Here is a 21,598-nt window from a genome sequence, read left to right as displayed (position 1 = left end):
TTTTTTTAAATTAATAACTATGACAGCATATTCCCTTCATCTATAAAATAAAATCTATACCTTGGAAGAGGGCATTTACCACTTAATCTTTCATCCTCTATATAGCGATGAAGTACATCTTGAGACCTCTTTAAAAGTACTGAGAGTGCCATTCGTGAGATATAGCCTTCTTGAGGTGTTGTGACTTTGTTACTGAAGGAAAACTGGAGCAATGTTTCAAAACACATTTTCGAAAATTCCTCTCTCAAACGAATATCAATCTCTGCTTCTGTAAAATTAACAACTTTTGATGGTTAATAGGAAGTTAAATTAATAACCTTAATGATAACAATTTAGCAAACTAGGAACAGAAGGAAATTCTTCAACTGATGAAGAGCATCTATGAAAACCTTCCAGCTAACAGCATGTATATAACAATTTTCCCCCTTTCAAGATCAAAAACAAGGCAAGACTGTCAACTCTCATCATTTCTACTTAGTATTTTTCTTGTCTTGTTTTTTTTCATACTCTTTGACAGCACTATAAAATACTTTTCAATGGTTTGCCACAAGGTCAAGCTTGTGATTTTTCTTTCTTTCTTTCTTCTTCCTCCCCCCTTCCTACTTTCCTCTTAGCAACATCTTTCTAGAGCCAGACCTGAGCTCTATTCTGGACTAGCTGCTCTCTAGACCTGCTGTCCCGCTATCTCCTAGAACTAGTCTTTGTCATAGCCTGGGAATTGTTTTTATTCTCTTATTGTATACCCCACTTCCTAGATCCATACCTTCCATTTCCTTGGCTTACTCCTTTGTTTTCATGGAGCACATTCTAGAATGTCTCAGAAAGACTATTCTGAATAGGAAGTAACATTTTTGAGAACTTGCATTTCTGAAAATATCATTACTTTACTGTGGTACTCAAAGAGTTGTTCCTTAGCAGCATCAACATCACCAGAAAACTCGTTAGAAATGCAAATTCTCATATCCCACCCCATACGTACTGAATCAGAAGCTCTGAGAGTACAGTCCAGCAATAACTTGCCCTTGCAGCTGATTATAATACATGCTGACATTTGAAAATTACCATTCTACACTTATACTCTGCCAACAATGGGCCCACATTTAAAACTCCTTCTTAAAAATCCTTTCCATTTCTAACTCTCAAACTACTTCATCAACGTCTTTTAGCATACGGTGCTGCTACTGAAAAGTCCAATGTCCTCTTGATACAATTCTTCTGTGTTGGACTTTCTTCTTTTCTTTCTGAAATCTTGTAGAATCTTCTCTTTATCCCAGGTATTTTGAAATTTCCTAACAACATGCCTTCTTGTGGATCTTTCTTCTTTCACTGTTCTGGTCACTGAGTGGCCATTTTTAATTTGGAGACTGATTTCTTCAGTTTATGTATTTAATAATTTCCTCTGTTAGCTTTGCTCTATTTTCTCTTTCTAGAAGACCTATTGTCAGATGTTAGACCCCTTGGATTCATTTTATTTCTTTCTTCTTATGTTGTCTACTTTTTGTCTTTCTCTACTTCCTGGTTTACCTCCTTATATTTTCTTGTAACCCTTCACTGGACTTGTTATTTCAGCTGTCACATTTTTAGTTTCTATGAGCTCCTTCTTATTCTGATTCCTCCTTGTTAACAGTATTTTTTTTCATGAATATAAATCTTTTATCTCTTTGAACATCCTAATTATAATTGTGCTTTTTTGGAGTAATGTTTTTATGGCTCTGAATTTTATCTGTTTCCTCTTAGTTTCTTTTACTCCCTCTTTATTTGTTTTTTCTCTTTCATGTTGAAAGATTTTCTCTGAAAGCTTTGGCTATCAGGTCATACTTAAGAATGGTGGGGACCAAAACTGATCCCTGGAACCTAGGTCTTTATAGAAGCCTGGTCCTGTTTCTATGTATATGTTTCTATGTATATGTTTAAAAAAAAAAAACCCTCCAAGTTAAAGTTGAGAAGTTTGTGTCCAATGGCAAAGTCATTGGAAGAAATGTCCAAATACCTTCCTTACCTTGGTATATTTAATACTATAAATGGCAAGAGGTATCATCAGAAACTGCTAGAAAAAGTATACATGGCAACTCAGTAATCCTTATTAAGCTTAAAGTATTTACATCTGATTATATTGTTTGTAACACACATTTTATAAAAATGTATCTAGAAATTTTTATATACTCTTTAATAATAAAAAGTTGACTGTATTAATATAAGTAGTATTTAATTATTTTTTCTGAGACTATTATTTTTGTTAAATCTGCACTTAACCACATCACTTTTAAAACTTGTTTGGGCTGGGAAAAAGAAGTGCTGTAGTTTGTGAAGTAAGCAGTATGAGAGACATCTAGTGGCCAGACTACACACATTTAAATGTTCTTCAAAGTCCTTAGCACAGTTTAACAGAATATTCACATTTTCCCCTCAGAAAGCTTAATGTTCTATCATGTTCTTAGAAATTACCTTAACCATTCTCCAGTTTACATTTTACCATAATCACAGGAGTAAACATTTATATAGTCAACTTCTTCCAAAGTACTTCAATACATTTTTAATAAATCATTAAAATAACATACCTGTAAATGAAGATGACTGAGAATGTATTGAGCCCTTATTAAGCATAGTCATTATCTGACCAACAAATTCCTTAGGAATAAAATTGGCATAAGGTAGTATCTCAGTGCTGATAAGCTGAACTACCTAGAACAAAAGAGGCAAACTCAAATGCATTTTGTTTTTCTTGAAAGAGACCAACTCAAATGACAGTATCTAGAGTAAAACCTAAATTTTATTTTAAAAGAAAATCAGCTAAAGAATCTTCCTTGAAGTACACAAACATTTTAATGTTAACATACAGGATGAGTAGTCCATTTCCCTCATTTGTCTTAGTAATAATAATAAATTTATTACAAAATAGTCAATACTATAGACTGTTTACTATGCAACCATTTTAGTAAATGTTGATGTTATATGAAATGTATCCATGCTAGAATAAACTATCCAAAACAGAATTAAGAATAAGATTGAAATCACTTTTTATAACCATAAACGAGACAAAAGAGAAAGGAAAATTACATTCATTTTTGTTAAATAGCTCATTTCTAATATATAATGTGTTTTTTGCCCTTTGATGAAAAAGAAGAAAAGTTTACAAGAGTTTTAATACAGAAATGGACAAAAAGCAATATTTTATACGTATACTTTTTTGATATACTTTAAAGTAATTTACTTCATTTACTTAAAAGTTCTTTCATCCTGCTTAAAGGAAAATCATCAAACCACCACCCCCAACAAAAAAATCTATAACCAAAAAAACTACTTCTTTAAAGTCAATTTATAATCAACAAAATATATTCTTCAACAAGCTCTCATTATGTGCTTCAAGAGTTTGAGAGGCTCTATCTACAGCTGGTTAAAAACAAAAATCTAAACAACTTATTGATTAGTTTGAACGACAAACACCTGGTTTGCCAAACTGTAGCACAAACTCTCAAATGCGTGCTCAATGACTGAGATTTTACTGAATCAACTACTTTTTAAAATTATTAAATGGACACAACTATAGATCTAGACAACATACACACAGCACAAAGCTAACAAATAAAAGGAAATCATGTCAGTGCTTTAAGAACCAACCTTTAATCTCTGTGAGAGTTTTAAAGCTTTTAGGTTCAATCTTAACTTACTAACCCTACTTGTTCTTTTAGCAATTTCATAATTTCAACATTTCTACTATTTGGTTTGCACAAATGGTTACAGGAAAATGTTTTAAACAGCTTCCTCACCTCAACGTCAATACTTTCATTTCTCTGAAATTCTTGAATAGAGAGATTATCTGGAGGTATGCTAAAAAATAAACAAATAAAACACTTGATTTTTAAAAGTAACATGTTCCCTGGAAATAAGCAGTATTCAAATGACAAAAAGGATTTATTTTCTCACCCAGGTTAGACATTACCATTTATTTAAAAGAACAGTATTTTTAATTAAAGTTATTAGTATAATAAGGACTATACCAATTACAAACATGAATTTCTTAACTACAAAAAATGCTTGGTCCAATCCTGAATTAAATAAAATCTGTAAAATTAAACTCCTTTCAGTATTATGAATGAAAAAAACAATAAAAAGTGAGGGTATTACTATCATCTGCAGCTACAACAAAAATTACTACTGTGAGGATACCTGAATTCACTTACACTGCCAGTGACTTACAAGAGTCTTGGTTATCTGCTGAACCCATTCACTCAGAGACTGGCCATTAATCACTAATTTGCAATAAACATAATGTATTAAAGATCTTTACATTAAAGATAGAGAACATCTAAAACAAAACAGGGCTGATTCAGACTTTCTAAAGCAGAAAATTATTCCAGCAAGATCAATGGAAATCAGTTATTCTGAGAGAACCAAGGTGAATTCTAAACCATGTGGCTCCTAATTAGAATGAGCGGTAAAATGGTATTAAACTTACAAAGCAGTGAAATATTTACTTAAAAACAGCTGAGAATAAGATGTTAATGATTGTTACAGTAATGACAGCGAAAAATTACAGAGCCAGCCACTGTACTAAGAGCTTTAATTTGTATTATTTCATAAGTTCCCAGAGTAACCACATGTAGCAAGTATTATCCTCATGTAATTGACAGAAGAGGAAACTGAGGCTTTGAATGCTGGTAAAATGACCAAGAATGTACTGTAAGCAAATGACAAGGCCGCAATTTGACCCTAAACTTCTCTGGTATTTGAGCCTAAATTCTTCTCTTTCATGTTGTAAATGTAAAAGCAGTGTTAGTTATCTTAGATTTAGAGTTATAATATACAGTTTTGTATCTAGGGCTATTTTTGCTCTAGCATTATTTGGTTTTTCTATTTATAAGTATTAGAATACACACAAGCACTCGTGCACATGTACTCTGTTATGGGTACCAGATCTTTACTTGATTTAGATGTTTTTCATTCAACAAATATTTATTGAGTATCAGATGCTTTGTACCATATACAGCATATATACAGCATTGAGTTTGAGCAAGATGGTGTTCAAGATCCTGCTGTGAACAAGATGCACTTAGTCTCTGTTGCATGAAACTTGCATTCTGGTGTGCAAGTCCTAGACTAATTCTATAATCTGCTAGTAGGAAACTACAGGAAAAATTTTAATGACATGTACCCAAACTGGAACCAATGCTGGGAATTTCATAACTGCTACAACTAATGTAGCTTCACAGATCCTATCTGTATCTCTGGAGATAAAAGCTGTGTTTAATTCTAATTTATAATCAAGTAATATAAGTGTTCAGTGATACAAAAAAAATGGTGATAATGGTGGAGGTAACTGAGGATGGGCTGACTATGAGTTAAAAAAAAAAGCTTATTAGGAACAGACAGTAATAATATAAATGTGACAGGGATCATGTATCAAACAAACACTGAAGTGGATCTTAAAATATTTTATGAGGAAAGAAAGCATACCAAGTCAGAAACTCAAAAGTTCACTCCTAATTCCAGCGATCAAAAAAATCAGGAAATTATTTAATGATGCATAGGTTAAGTATTCTGGTCTCAAAACTCAAACTAATGGTTATTTTTTTTAACTTATGGTTAGTATCCTTACTAAACACTTTGAGCATATCAAAAAAATTGGTTGAGCTTCAAAAAAACTGATGATTAACACAGTTTACCTATAAATTATAAGTAGAGATGGTGAATATTGCAGGTAGAAACAGGCCATATAAGATCCTTAATTCTCTAAGATGGAGGTAATTTTAAAAATTATCTTCACAAATATTTAGTTGAAATAAAATAACTGATAAAGTATGATTTGTATTTTTTGTCAGTTCTCTCTGCATGGTACATTCAAAAAGTGTAATGAGATACAATTTCATATACTATAAAATTCACCTTTTAAATTATATAATTCAGTGCTTTTTAGTATCTGCACAAAGTTGTGCCACTTCTAATTCTAGGATATTTTCATCACTCCTGAAACACATTCTGTACTTTGACCAGTCACTCCTCATCCTCTCCTCTCCCACCTGTAGCAACCATTAATCTACTTTCTGTCTTTACACATTTGCCTATTCTGGATATACCCCATAAGTGACATCATACAATATATGGACTTTTGTGTCTGGTTTCTTTCACATAGCATAACATCTTCAAGATTCATCTATACTGTAGCATGCATACATCAGTATTTTATCCTTTCTTATGGCTGAATATTCCAATTTGTGGACATACCACATTTACTTTATCCACTCATCAGGTGACAAACATTTGGATTGTCTTCATTTGGGGGCTATTATGACAAATACCACTATGAATATTAGTGAACAAGTTTTTGTGTGAACATGTTTCATCTGAATTCTTTTGGGTAGTACTTAGTGATTTTTAACTTAAGGTCCACAGACCATTTGTATGAATCCCCCCCCCACCAGCCCAAGTGTATTCTAGAGGACAAGCACCATGTTTCAGTACTCCAAGGATGATTGAATGAACTCCTAATAAACTTCAAGTGTCTACCAGATTACAGTCTTTATGTTTTTCATCTTTAATCATGTTTTTTCTTTTTCTCCTTTCAACTATTTATTTATGATAGTCTTCAATGATGTCCAAAGCCTTCGTTTTCTTCTAGCTAATTTTGATTTTATTTGTATTTCTTTGTTATTATACTGCCTTGCCAAAACAGCTTAAAGAACAAAAGAAAGCTAAGCATTATAAAGGCATGGTTATTCAAAGTCTTAGAGTATATATTAAGTTAAAGGACTTATAAATGTTCCAAGATGAAATATGCTCAAATATTAGTATTATATAAAAACTAAGGCCTTACTATTCCAAGCAACATTCTGAAACACCCTACTGTTCAATATTACTGATGAACTTCAGTTATAGAACAAGTACATACATGACATAAAATACTATTTTGTGATTTCCAAAGTAATCAATTATTTGAAAAACAAAAAACAAAACCTCATGAAACTGAAAATGTGCATTGTTTTAAGTTCTCCTAGTGAGCACTGGCATTTTTAGCTTCAGCTAACTAATGCAAGTTTTCAATTTGAGCTTTAAAATATTTTTTGGACTATGAAATAAAAATGACCAGTCCAAGGTCAACAGGAAGTAGGTGATAGAGTCCAAAGTAGGTCATGACTTTCAATGTAGGGTATGTCTCTACTACTCCATGTAGTAGAAGGCTTAAATCTATAAGTAGAATAACTACAACTAACACTGATTCTGTGTTACTGACAGCTGAAGTCAGTATCTTTATTATTTTCTAGCCATTATACACAATTCCAAATTTAGAAGTAAATTTCCTACTCCCAGTTATTTACAGTTTTGGTCTTTAAAATTCTAGTTTAAAATATGGCTTTTTGATGGGAAAGGATACGGATAGCATCACTTTCTCTTAAGGAAAGGAAATAATGAGGATAATAATAGTGGTAGCAAGCATTTTAAAAGCACTTACATGCCAGGTACTACTCTAAGGAGTCATTTATTTTAAGTGACTTAACCCTCATAATGACCCTATGAGTTAAGTATAATTCCCATTAACAGATAAGGAAATGAGTTCCTGAGAGGTTAAGTAACTTGTCCAAAACATCTCAGTTATAAAGTAATACAGTCAAGGTTTGAATCCAGATGGCCCCACTCCTAAGTCAGTGCTCTTACCCACTATGCTGTCTGCTTTCTTAAGTAATATGATTTTCAACATACTCAATACACCCAAAACTTTAATGTAAGCAGGGCTGCCGTTGGGCTAAAAACTATAATGAATTATAGTACGACTGCATTAATACAAAATGACATAAGATGTGCAGTTTCTATTATTAGGCCTTTTGTTTCATTGCCTTCTTTATTGTACACAAACACATAAAATTAATTTCAGAAAACTGAACTTAATAAAATAAGAACAAAGTTTGGAAAATGAAAAATGTTCAGTAAGAAACCTGAGAATTAAGTAAGATGGTAGAAAGACCCAGCCAAAAGAAAACAAAGAAGTTTTACTCATTGCCAAAAAACCTGCTCTAAAAGGTTATATTATTATGGGACACCTGGCTGTCTCAGTTGGTGTAGCGTGCACCTCTTGGTCTTGGGGTTGTGGGTTCAAGCCCCATGCTAGGTGTAGAGATTATGTAAAAGTAAAATCTTTAAAAAATAAATAAAAAGAAAAATAAATAAAAATTTTAAAAAAATAAAAATAAAAAATAAATAAAAATAAATAAAATAAAATAATAAAGCAACATGAATATACAGACAACTGAGAAGGAAAAAGAAAAGTCTAAACCTATTTGATTCATACAAATTAATATAGTGATTTTTGGCAATGGAATCCACAAAGAAATTCAAATTTTCAGAGTTACAGATAAAAAGATAATTTGTTTCAATGTGCTTTGAGTCCTTATAATTTTCCTGCAAATACAGAGTATGCTTACATTGGTATTTACAAGATTTCTAGAGATGAGATACATAAGAAAGTAAACAAGGGGTACTTGGGTGGCTCAGTCAGTTAGGCGTCTGACTTTTTTTTTTTTTTTTAATTTTTTTTTCAACGTTTTTATTTATTTTTGGGACAGACAGAGACAGAGCATGAACGGGGGAGGGGCAGAGAGAGAGGGAGACACAGAATCGGAAACAGGCTCCAGGCTCCGAGCCATCAGCCCAGAGCCCGACGCGGGGCTCGAACTCACAGACCGTGAGATCGTGACCTGGCTGAAGTCGGACGCTTAACCGACTGCGCCACCCAGGCGCCCCAGGCGTCTGACTCTTGATATGGGCTCAGGTCGTGATCTCGTGGTCCTATAATTGAGCCCTACCTTGGCTCCATGCTGAGTGTGGAGCATGCTGAGGATTCTCTCTCTCCCTCTCTCTCTGCCCCTCCTCTGCTTATGTTCTTTCTCTCTCTCTCTCTCAAATAAATAAACTTAAAAAAAAAAAAAAAGAAAAGAAAGTAAAACAAAATCTGACCATTTGTGGAAACAGAAGTTAGGATGTTACTACTTTCAATTTTGAAATACCAGATAAGCTTTTATACAAAATTTAAGTTAGCCCACAGATTCCTCCTTCATAAAATTTAGTATGTCTTCTAATTATCCTACTCTCACTCAGTGAGGGGTCAAAAGATGATCCATAAACATAAGCCTTCAGATGGATGTCACACAATGAAAATTCCACTCTTCTTCACCAAAACTAACATATTTTTTTATTTAAAAAAAATTTTTTTTGATATTTATTTACTTTTGAGAGAGAGAGCATGAGTGGGGGAGGAGCAGAGAGAGAGGGAGACACAGAAACCGAAGCAGGCTCCAGGCTCTGAGCTGTCAGCACAGAGCCTGATGAGGGGCTCGAATCCACGAACCGTGAGATCATGACCTGAGCCGAAGGTGGACGCTTAACCGACTGAGCCACCCAGGTGCCCCCACCAAAACTAACATCTTAAAGAGCTAATCATGATCATCACTAATCGTATTTATTCTGGTGCAACACTAATTTATTGCAATTGTTTTCCTCTTGCGATGTCAAATGGGCAGCAGATTTAAAAAACAGATCTTCTTAGCTTCCTCAAGTTAAAACCTTAATTATGATGCATCCATATTGTCTTACAGACTTCTGTCTTAAAAACACAGGGCACCTGGGTGGCTCAGTTGGTTAAGTGTCTGACTTTGGCTCAGGTCATGATTTCACGGTTTCTGAGTTCGAACCACGAGTGAGGCACTGTGCTGACAGCTCAGAGCCTGGAGCCTGCTTCGGATTCTGTGTCCCTCCCTGCTCTGCCCCTCCCCAGCTCTTGCTCTGTCTCTGTCTCTCTCTCTCAAGAATAAACATTTAAAAAGACAAAAAAACAAAAAAACCACTGTAGGGGCACCTGGGTGGCTCAGTGGGGTAAGCTTCCGACTCTTCATTTCAGGTGAGGTCACAATCTCACCGTTCGTGGGACTGAGTTCTGCAACAAGCTCTGCACTGACAACGCAGAGCCTGCTTGGGATTCTCCCTCTCTTTCTGCCCCTCTCCTGCACATGGGGTCTCTCTCTCCCCCTCTTTCTCTCTCAAAATAAATAAATAAGCTTAAAAAAACAAAAACAGTGTAAAAAGCAAAAATCTCCATTGCTCATGATAATGTACCTAGTGGATAAAGGTCTACTCAGTCTTGCTTCGTATACAACACGGCAATCTTAATAATTACTTTGTTAATGAGTAATGAGAAAGACTGTTTTTAGATCAATCACAGGTACTTTTTGAGAGATTGTCTTAATTGTAAAATTGAATGAGCTGACCTTTTAGTAAAGAGAAAGTCTTCAAAAGTATTGGCTAGTTCTGGCCACATACTGTCAAATTTTCCAGAAGAAGCATGCTGCCGGGCAACAGGTAGCCCAATAGAAAGAACTTTGAGGAGAGAAGATACTGCTAGTTTCCATGTGCTTTCAGAAGGGCAGGAATATTTCAAACTGAGAGGAACCCTAAGGGTCTGTGAAAATAAAGACAATTTAAGATACGTATTAATTAAAATATATAAATGCAACTTTAATTACTTAAAAAAAACTATAGCAAAGAGAAAAAAATAAGAGCACAGGTATTTTCACTTAAAAAAAGGATATTATTTTCTAGAAAAATCAGTATTTCAGACATGGTCCTCAAATCCTACTGCCTAAAAAGATATTCTGTTTCCATTTTATAAACAATGACCTTGAATGAGTAACAACCTTTCGAACTTCAGTTTCTCATCATAAAATACAGGGATGTTATCCAAAAAGATAGGAATAGTAAACTTAAAATTTCGCAGTTTCTCTCAACTTACTGTTACAGAATTAGAACGTTCTGCTGTATTTTTCCTAGCAGAAAATAATTTGACTGATGGGGTTCTCCCATTTAAGAAAGATCAACACCTTGTATTTTTTCACTATTGGTTAGGTAAATATAACCTAAAGCATCAATACTTTGAAGTCTTATGTTTTATCTCTAAAATTCTTTGAACTTTATGTTCTACTCTAACATTTTAATGTAGTTTTTCATTTTCCAAGTTATTTCAGTAAGTTTGATAATTCAGAAAGACTGTTTATTCCTTAACCCTTGCAGCTACAGGAGTAAAGCATCTGAGTTACATATAGTGATGTGACTGTGATGTTGAGATTTACTTTTTAACTGGTCAACTTTTGAGGTAGGTCGCTATAAACCATTAAAGAACTAATTTGGTGGTTCAGAATGAAGTCCTCTGGCTATAGTTCTATCCAGCAACTACAAGGCTAGACTGATCAAACTCCCAGTTTCAGCATATCAGCAGATAATGTACATTAGAGTAAAAATCCTACTTTTATATAAAAATCCTCGTCTCAGAAAGATAAAGAGTAGCAGAGATAAATTTTCATATTTCAAGGTTATGGAGTGAATATAAAACTTAATTTCATCATCCTCCATACAAATTATTACTTACTCACTTCATGAACCATTACATGTTAGCATGAAATGGGCCTCCACTAAGAGATAATTAGCCTAGCCAGATCTATTCCTTTCCTTTCCCCAGGTGCTTTGGGGGAACCTGACTTCAATTCCATTTGGGATTTAGGGTAAAGAGATGATTAGCTCATTAAGCAAATCAATCTACTCCATTTCCCTGACCATAATCACTGGTTCAAGACTGGGCATAGGACTAAAGCTGGTCCAATTAAGGTTAATTTTAGAAACTTAAGAAGAATAATATGATAAGAACCACGTATATACACACACCTCCTACTGGACATCAAACCCCTTATTAGCCTGTAACTATGAGGAGAAACATGGGGTGTAATCAATCTTTGGAAAAGCAGAATGGAGAGAAAAAAAAACTTGATTTTTGTTGACACTGCAGAACCACTGGATAAACCAATCCTAAAACCCTCCATCTCTGAATTTTCCAACTAAGCATGGCAATAAATCCTTTTTATTGTTAAGGCTAATCAGAGCCTGAGTGTTTGCCATTTGCAAAGAAAACAGCGCTAAATTATACAAGGGCCAGTCTAAGTTAACATTTTATAACTCAAGGTTAGATAAAAGAAAAATATAATTAACTACTACAATTAATATTTTACTGAAATTAAGGGAATGTTACACACAGTGGATTTATGTGATTTGTACATTTTTTGTTTAAAAACATGTAAGCAACTAAGATGGAGATTGGTTTAAAGCATATACTCAGTAAATCTGTGTGGAACTGAGAAATCTGTTCTTGCTGCCGCAAAGCTCACAATTTTTGAGAAAGAGTCTTGTCCAATTAATCACAATACAGTGTAGTGAGTGGCATCAAGAAAGGGGCAGCATAGGAGCGCATGGGTGGCTCAGTCAGCTAAGTGTCCAACTCTTGTTTTTTTTAATGTTTACTTATTTATTATTTATTTTTAATGTTTATTTATTATCTTTGAGAGAGAGATAGGCAGAGTGCGAGTGGGAGAGGGGCAAAGAGAGAGGAAGACACAGAATCCGAAGCAGGCTCCAGGCTCTGAGCCATCAGCACAGAGCCCGATGCGGGGCTCGAACCCATGACCCGTGAGACTGTGACCTAAGCCAAAGTTGGGCACTCAACTGACTGAGCCACCCAGGTGCTCCAAAGCATCCAACTCTTGATTTCAGCTCAGGTCATGCTGTCACAGTTCTCTGAGTTCAAGCACCACACTGTGAGTGCATAGCCTGTTTGGGATTTTCTCTCTCCCTCTCTCTGCCTGCTCACACAAGCTCTGTCTTAAAATAAACAAACATTTTTTTAAAAGGGGTAGGGGGAAGGAGTACAGAAAAAAGATTATTTAATTCTTTTAAACATAAACTGATTCATGTCACTCTTCAATGGCTAAAGAATAAAGTCTGATTCCTTACAATGGCTTATAAGAACCATAGCTATTTTTTAAGACTTATTCTAGGTCCTGACATCTCCCTAAATGGAATTTCTCAAAATTTCTTTAAAAAATACCACAATCTTTTACATTGCTTAATCCCTCGCCTTCTCCCTAGCAAATCTATTACTCCTTTAAGTGTCACTTCTGTTGATCCTTGCCAAAATCCTCTGGACAGTTCAGTTATTTCCTTGTCTATGGGGGATGGGAGGTGGGAACCTAACTTTTTATTCAGCACTGACTACTTGGCAAGTATCATTATAAGCTGTATCTCGAATGAGTCTCTCAATAGTTAAGACATATAAGTGGTATTGGTATCAACCTTCTTTTATAGATGAGAAACGCTCTGACAGGTCCATTTACCCAAAATTATACAGCAGCAAGTAAACAGCAATACACTCAGGCAGGTCTATCTGAATCCACTGTGTACTCTTCACTTAGGACTTAACATACTTTGTCTGCCTTTTCTATATTCCCTTCACTGAATTATTAAATGTAAGAATTATCTTGCTCATTTTTAAATTTCTACTAGTTAGTACCTGGCAACAGAGGTGCTTACAAACTATTCTCAATGAATGAGGAGAGAACAGCTGTGATGGGATGAGTAGGGAGGGGAAGGAAGAGTATGACAAAAATCACGGGAAGGAGTTTAAAGGTTAAGGGCAGTATCATAGGACAAGGAGGATAATTAGAAAAGCACACAGGATTTGAAGATTTGATCTTCTAAACTTTTAAGTCATTTCTGGAGCACCATATGAAAGTAAGCCAGCATGCAGCGGGGTGAGAGCGAGTGGCAGCTTAGATGAAGGCCACAAGCTGTTTAAAGGAATTTGGAAGGAAAGAAAAGCTGAAAGGGGATGGGCCATTTGAGTAGTAAGTAAAGTGAGAGAAAGTTCTTCTATAAAGGGCTTAATCATCTTTCCAAGGTACAGTTTATGAGACTAAAAGGAAAATGAAACAAAGCATCACCAACAAAAAAAGAGGGAAAGAGGAAAGGAGGGACACAGAGAGAAGGATGAGCTTTGAAACAGAGAAAGGCCTTCTCCATGAGGGAAGACATTTCATATTGGCCTATAGAAGGCAAGGTTTAGGTGTGTTCTTCAAAACACAGAGAAAAAAAACAAGAAATAGACTTTGGAAGAATCAGACATAATCCACTAGAGATGAGTTTTTGCAAATGGTTGTCCATACACTGGGGAACTGGCTTTAAAAACAAAAAAGGCATGCATGATCAGTTAAGTCAATGGGCTATAAACTTCTCCCTGAATACTCATCAACCTTGAAGTATAAGAAACAGGATACTTTGTTATCCTGTGGCAAAATTTAAGAAGTGAAAAAAATCCAATGCATACTTACTTTAAAATATTTTTTATTAAAAAAAGAACTTTTCTTCCCATACTTTGGCTAGCTAACTTGGATGTGAATTAAAAAAAAAAAAAAAAGAATTTTTCATACTGTAGAAAAATGGCTTCCTAAATATGATCCATGAATGTTGGAGAAAAGTCTCTACAAATAATTATATAAATATTTTCCATTATCTCAATATATGATAATATATCACTACCTATAATTTCAATAATTTACTGTAATTTCAATAATAGTATCATCATCAAGTGAAAGTATAGAAATTAAAAAAAAGATACCTTAATAATATTCTGGAGTACTTTCTCATTCACCACTGCTTTGTGACAGGCTGTTTTTTGGTATAAATCCACAACTACTTCTAAAGACCTTTCAGCAAACGGTACATAATTCAAGGCTACCCATTCCGCCTAAAAAGTAATATTTTCACATGGAGTTAAAAATAAATGAGATTAAATTATGTTGTTTTCAAAGAGAAACCTTCTTTGTCTTAAAGTTCAGTCCTTGGTTTTAGGTCAAGATTATATCACATGCAAAGTTTTCAAAGAGATACGTACTTCATGAAAGAGTAATTTTCAGCCAGGCAAAAATTAAAACTATCAGAAAAAGCAGAGAGCATTCTATCAAGTACTGGGAAGGATGTGTTTTACTTGTTGCCAATAGGTTAGGACAATTTTAGGAAATTTAACTCACCGGTGCAAATAGTTGGATCTATTGTGATTCCATTGTGTTGCAAGACAAATAGAATGAGAAAAGTTAATACACATTAAAACTACTTTTCGGATGATGTAAAATTATTTTATGTTGAGGGAACAAAATCAGCCTGTGCATGCATTCAGAAACTTACTTTTCCTCTAAGCCAAAACAAAGCCAAAATTTGCCAACTATGGCTATAAAAATCTTTGACATAAAATCCAACTACATTTCACACCAGCAGTAGACAATTTATTTAGCACACACAGATTTCTTCATTTTGTATTACAGATATTTAGACAAGATTAGGCTTAGGGATTTAGAAGCCATTTTGTAATGGGGTGGGGCAGCCAAGAAAGGACCTCTGAAGAAAAATGTAACATGAAAGGCCAAACTTTCTAGAGAACTACTTGAGAAAGGAAAGTCAAAAACAAGAAAAAAATGGAACACGGAAAAGGTTTTCCAAAAAGTGTTTCTTTTCAGTTTAAACTGTTAACAGACATATGAAAGTTTATTTGTAAATGACAAATTTCTGAGATACTCAAAAGTCCATCTTAAGTGGAACTGTTAATAAGGCATGAAATCTTACAGAGAAAATATAATTTAGAGTAAATTACCTGATTATATTTTGCATTTGCAATGTGCTTTGTTTCCAGCTGTCCATACTGTGGAGGTTTACAGGAAAATTCCACAAATGCCAGTAACTGGTCAAATATAGCTGGATACATTATCTGCATGTTTTCTGGCCCTACACAGATGGCCTATAAAAGCAAAATATGAACAACAGAATGCATAATCTAAATTCCAATAAGTTCTTCACTGTATATGCACTTAACCAAAGAATCTGAAAGACTGTCCTATTTTATATAAGTATTATACAATGTTTTATAAGCCCTGAAGGACACAGCTATTACAAGCTATTTTAAGCTATTATTGAATACAGTGTAAGCTAACTGTGTTGATCAGCTAAAAAATGCCTTTTAATAAAAAGTGTGATTTATTACTTAACAGACTAGAAAAAGAGCAAGCACTTGAAGAGGAGTCCCAGGCAGTCCTGAGGTTCCACAATCCGATCATTTGTTCAGTAATACAGCCATTAGGTCATCAAGAATGCTTCATTGACCAAGAGGATATTGACTGATACTGACTTCTATTTAAGTAATGGCATCAGTTCACTGAAATGACAGCTGATTTCTGCACTATGCTTAGTCTCCTAACTTTAACAAATAATCATGTATACCATCATTGGGAAAATGTGTGAAAATTTGTTTCTAAAAGAAATGTATATGTGAATTTTTTGACCTGGCAGTGTATATTTAATGTCTAATGTATCTGAATATACAGACTTGATTTAAAACAAAAGAATTTAAAATTTTTAACAGAAATTAAACTTATTGCTATAAATAATTTGATAAAACAGAATAAAATACATATCCTGACACTACAGATTTTAATTACTTCAGATAGCCTGAAAGTACTTAAAATGAGTCTTATATTTTCATTTTTTCTAGCAACAAATGTGTTTTCTCCTCCCATCCTTTCACATATTCCTGTTTTAATGTTTCTTTTCTGTGTGAAAAATATTCAATGATAGTATTTATGTAGTATCTAAAATATACTTGCGTTTTATTTACAAAACAAAAAACATAATCATTCTGCACTTGAATACTCTCAAAATACTAGATTAAAATTCAAAGCATTTCAAATTTTTAGGGAATTCCTTTAAAAAGATGCACACAACATTTATGGTTTTCCAGAACCCATGGCTTTTTGATCTGTCAGGTAATAGATTAATTTTATCTTCCCTCAGAGAAGACAGAGCCATTTAGTTTTAACTGAAGTTTTAGAGAAAAGTGTCTTGAAATATAAAGTAGATAAGCAAAGTGCTGCCCATACCTAAGTTAGATCATCCTATAAATACAATGTAAAAAAAAAAAAAAAAAAAAAAAAAAAAAAAGAAGACATCTAATACTATCTCTCAATATGTGGTTATTTTTCTCTGTAATAGTGAATTAGAGGAATCTGAATGGTATACAGCCTAAAAAAATCACTCTACTGACTGCTTCTGTTAAATTTCACTTTCTTTTTTATTAAGCTCTTGCTGAGTCTTAATTCTGAGAAGTAAATAAGCAGTAATTACTGTGAAAAAGAAAAAATTATCCTAAGTGGATTCTTAAGTTTCAAGGACTAGAAAAAAGTAAAGCCCATATGATTACCTTACAAAACTAAGTATTAACAGTTTCTCTGGAAATATCTTAGCACCAAACAATGACTTTGACTACACATTTCAATTTTCAGTGGCTGTTTATAAAAAGAAAACATACTGTATTGTTATAGCTGACTTAATAAGCAATTCCAGGATCTTAAAATGCATACTACTGAATTGACATTTAAAAAAAAAAAAACTCCATCTAAGAAAAAGTTATTGGTTTTCTTTCAGTGTTCTTAAATTTGTATATCAGAAAAAACTATAGTATGAACCTGATAACAGATTTAGTTCAAAAGCTACAAATCAGTCAGCAAGCTGCACATTTCCTATTCGTCCAGTTTGAAAACTGTATGTGAAAACAAGAACAGAAAATGGACATCCAACCTCTCCCGTGGTTCAAGGTTTCTCTTATTAAGTCCTTAAACAATAATTCATTCAGTGCCTACTTATACAAAGGCTTTTTTTTGCCTCCTCAACTCAGATACTAAGATCTATGCCAGGGAACTTGATGATACAGACAGTAACAGCTAACATTCACTCAATGTTTAACTGTGCCAAGCAGTAAATGCCTTGCAAATCCCATTTAATAAGAAAAAAAGTTGTAGATTTATCATTTTCATTTTATAGATTAGGAAGCTCATGAATAAAGAGAGTCAGAAACTTGCCCCATTAAGCAGCAGGCAGGGCTTCACTGCACAACTCCCCGGGCACCATTCACACACAATGTGCTGGTGTCTCCTGGAGTACCCCTCCAACAGTCTTGATGATGGAGGCAGATACAGCGTCCAGCCATCTGACTGGAAGTTTAGTAATAAATAAGACAGATGCAGTCTCCTGACCTCAGAACTCAGGGAAAACAGAATCAAATTCTCAGGTCCCACGCATGTCAAAATATCTTGGCCAAGAAAAATTAATTAGCATACATAACTAAATCAATTTAGTGGGATCTAGTGATTTAAAAACCAAGAGAAGACTGTCACTCTGTAGCTTTGAACTATGTAAGGGTAAACGTGAAATAAAAAATGAGTTTTTTACAAAGGAAATTATCTTTAACCAATAAAAAGTTTCGTTGGAAAACTAATTTAATTATAAAGTCCCAAAGCAAGTAAATTTTGCTTATGAAAAAATTTTCTGACACACGTGGGAAAAAAATACAGAAACACTTTTACTGATAGTGAAATATCTTACTTTTTCCATTAGGAAATATTAAAGACACCACATGTCTGAATCATATTCAAGTGTTATAAAATACCATTTAGATAATTATAGAAGTAATAAACAACAGCTAGAGTGAGAATTAGTAATGCAAAATTGCATCAGTTGATACAAATGAACAACAAATAAGGCTTCCTAAGTTTCAGAATGAAGGTATATGTTGTTTTCAAAACTAGTAAAAGCTCAGAAAAAGTTCCTAGTAGTTGAAGTAAATGATTCTACTTGTTCTCACACTGCTAAAGCAGAGCTTTTAAAAATAAAATTATACAGCCTGAGTGGCTCAGTCAGTCAAGCGTCCGACTTTGGCTCACATGATCTCGCGGTTAGGGAGTTTGAGCCCCCATCAGGCTCTGTGCTGACAGTTCAGAGCCTGGAGCCTGCTTTGGATTCTGTGACTCCCTCCCTCTCTGCCCATCCCCTGCTTGCACTCTCTGTCTCTCTCTCTCCCCAAAATAAAAAGCATTAAACATAAATAAATAAATAAATAAATAAATAAATAAAATTAATAATTTTTTTTCCTTGAAAAGAATTTTGGAGGTTTGTTGTTATTTCTTTGTTTATAAAAACCTGAATCTAACATCTAAATGCGTGTTGTAGATTACAGACATCACTTAAGGTCTGTGCTTTGTTTTGCTGACAGAATAACTTTTCAATTCCCTCCAGGGCACTGCATAAGTAACATGTGCATGGTCAATCAAGGGGGGAAAAGTAGGTACTAACAGGCTACTTTTTTTCTTCACTGAAAATAAAAACAGCTATTTTGATTTCAATTGTGGAAAACTGATAACCCTACAATAAATTTTTTTAAACGTCAGATTCTCTTAAAATTTAAGTTTCTACACAATTTGTTTCTCTGCACAGACAACTAGGGTTAAAGAGATCAAGGTTACTGCACAGCTAGACTTCTTCCAGAGCCAGTGAAGAGGTATTCTGGTGTAGCAGAAACCACTACTTTCACTGTGAAAGTTTTCATCATTCCAGCTGGATATAATGCAATCAGCTAATTAGAAAACGATCTGCCATACACAAATCTGGTAACACATGAGTAATCAGAATCTAGTTCCATTCTAATTTTGCTAGAATGTCACAGCGACTTTGCTGGAATTGCTGGCTCCTCGGTTGGCATTTTTCTGTTTAGCAGTTTGGTTGTTGTGAATTGTGCCAACAATTACCTTGCTGGTTTAGAGAACTCTTTGATTCTGATCTGGTTTTGCCTGCTAGTTGGAATTTGCTCAATGATTTTTAGGTCTGTTTGTTTTAGTAACTTTTTCACAGTAACAAAACACACATAGGTAAAATCTATCTTTTTGCAATTTCTGTGAGAAACATACTTTTAAATTTATTCTTACTTCTTTTTTTTTAAATATAAGCTTCCAACAATTCCAGAGCTAAATTTAAGTACAATGAAAAAATACAGATATATATAATCCCATAACTTATTGATTTTCTAATTATAGAAGTACTTCACTAAAGCTGTTATTCAGAGAAGTATATACCCTCTTGTGAAGAGCTGCATAATCAAACCAAAAATGTTGGTGAATAGAAAAAAGAGGATACAGGCAGTTTCTGAAACTCTCTCAAAATAAACCTGAATTACCTTTTCAAATACATCAGAAAGCCCTAAGTTTTTAAAGTAACTGGATGTTTAGAACCTTGGGTTTATCTGAAAGTATGCATATACAACAATCTTGCTGATCCAGAATTTATCTTAAAAAATATGTGGCAAACTAAAAAACTTCCAGAGAACCACACACGTTATTGTTTAGACAGCCACTGAAACTCTATTACCTTCTGGAGAACATCTAAAGCTGTAAGCACAGCTTCTTGTAAACTTGTCAAAACTGCTTCAGTATAAGATGGAAGAATGAAAGGGGACGCGTCTGAACTTATGGGGACTGACACAGCACTATGCAGTGTGACTCCCAGCTTCTGCAAGTCGCCCATGCTGAAACCAGCCTTTATGTGCTGGTAGAGAGCTGGGAATATCTGAGTTAAAGCTGTAAGGAAAGGCTGGCTGGGGATGAAAGTCAATTTGTCAAAAGTAACAGGAGGCTTAGTGCTTTCCGATCCAATTCTATACCAGGTATTCCACGCAGCCCACCAGAGATTCAAATCTTCAAGCTCGTCAGTAACTATGGGTGGCTCAGAGCTGTTGTATCGTCCAAGTTTCTCTCCAATGGAATCTGTTCTTACAAACGGTCTGCTCAGGCCAGGGCCTGATATGGACCCTAGCAGGACAGGCACAGGTACATTAACTGCAGGTGGTGTCTCGGGCTTATCTGAGTCTCTGACGGGGGACACAATCTGCAAAATTTCCTGGAAGCTTTTCAGGGCAGCCAGAGATACTTCATTGTTTTTGCTGAGTGCAGCTGATTGTATATGGTCAAGAAGAACATCCCATGCTCTTGAAAAATCTCCTGTATCGGGAAGAGAAAAACAAAATCTATCAAAATGGTCAAGATTTCTCAGACTATTGCAAACTTTACAAGTTATTTTTCTGCTTAAATTCTTATAAAACTGAAGAAATATGATCAAGTACTAAGGTATTAACAGTGTGAATTAAAATCAATGAAACCTTGGAGCGCCTGGGTGGCTCAGTCAGTTAGGCCTCTGACTTCAGCCGTCTGACTTCGGCTTGGGTCATGATTTCATGGCTTGTGAGTTCAAGCCCCATGTCAGGCTCTGTGCTGACAGCTCAGAGCCTGGATCATGCTTCGGATTCCGTGTCTCCCTCTCTGTCGGTCCCTCCTGTGTTCTTACTCTGTCTCTCTCAAAAATAAATAAAAAATTTTTTTTAATTAAAAAAAAAAAGAAAATCAATGAAACCCAAAAATCAAGTAAAAATTTTTTTTCAGATCTAGGGACAAAGGGCACCAAGAAGAGGATGAGTATATCAATGTTTTGGTCTTAAGAACAAAACTGTATAGGGGCACCTGTGTGGCTCAGTTGGTTGAGACCAATTCTTGATTTAGGTTCAGGTCGTGACCCCAGGGTGGTGGGATCAAGCCCCAGGTCATGGGATTGAGCCCTGCATTAGGGACTCTGCACTGAGTGTGGAGCCTACTTGATTCTTTCTCTCTCTCTGCCTCCTTCCCTCACTTATGCTCTCTAAAATTAAAAAAAAAAAAAAAAATTAAATAAAAAATATTAAAAACAAAACTCTATATATATACACATGTTCACACTATTTCCTAGTTATTTCTGCCTACGGAAAACAGAATAAAAATGTAAGAGGGTAAAAACAAAAGCTTTTCAGTAACAACTTTGATTTACTCATCTACCT

General features: G+C 34.5%; 1 protein-coding gene across 5 annotated transcripts in view; it reads right to left on the bottom strand.

Annotated features, from left to right (window-relative positions):
• Positions 1 to 21,598, bottom strand: part of MON2 (MON2 homolog, regulator of endosome-to-Golgi trafficking) — a 121,157-nt gene that overhangs the window by 10,487 nt on the left and 89,072 nt on the right. For 3 of the 5 annotated variants that reach the window (XM_030323098.1, XM_030323100.1, XM_030323102.1), the window contains 8 exons: positions 20,104 to 20,732; positions 15,509 to 15,652; positions 14,892 to 14,909; positions 14,480 to 14,608; positions 10,254 to 10,444; positions 3,768 to 3,828; positions 2,559 to 2,682; positions 61 to 268 (listed from right to left, as the gene is read on the bottom strand). In XM_030323098.1, the coding sequence (XP_030178958.1) occupies positions 61 to 268; positions 2,559 to 2,682; positions 3,768 to 3,828; positions 10,254 to 10,444; positions 14,480 to 14,608; positions 14,892 to 14,909; positions 15,509 to 15,652; positions 20,104 to 20,732 (1,504 nt within the window). The remainder of the gene's footprint in view (positions 1 to 60; positions 269 to 2,558; positions 2,683 to 3,767; positions 3,829 to 10,253; positions 10,445 to 14,479; positions 14,609 to 14,891; positions 14,910 to 15,508; positions 15,653 to 20,103; positions 20,733 to 21,598) is intronic. The other 2 variants (XM_030323099.1, XM_030323101.1) reach the window with 2 other exon arrangements.

The sequence above is a fragment of the Lynx canadensis genome, chromosome B4, assembly GCF_007474595.2.
Source record: "Lynx canadensis isolate LIC74 chromosome B4, mLynCan4.pri.v2, whole genome shotgun sequence".
Taxonomy (NCBI): Eukaryota; Metazoa; Chordata; class Mammalia; order Carnivora; family Felidae; genus Lynx; species Lynx canadensis.
This window is presented reverse-complemented; position numbering and strand designations above follow the sequence as displayed.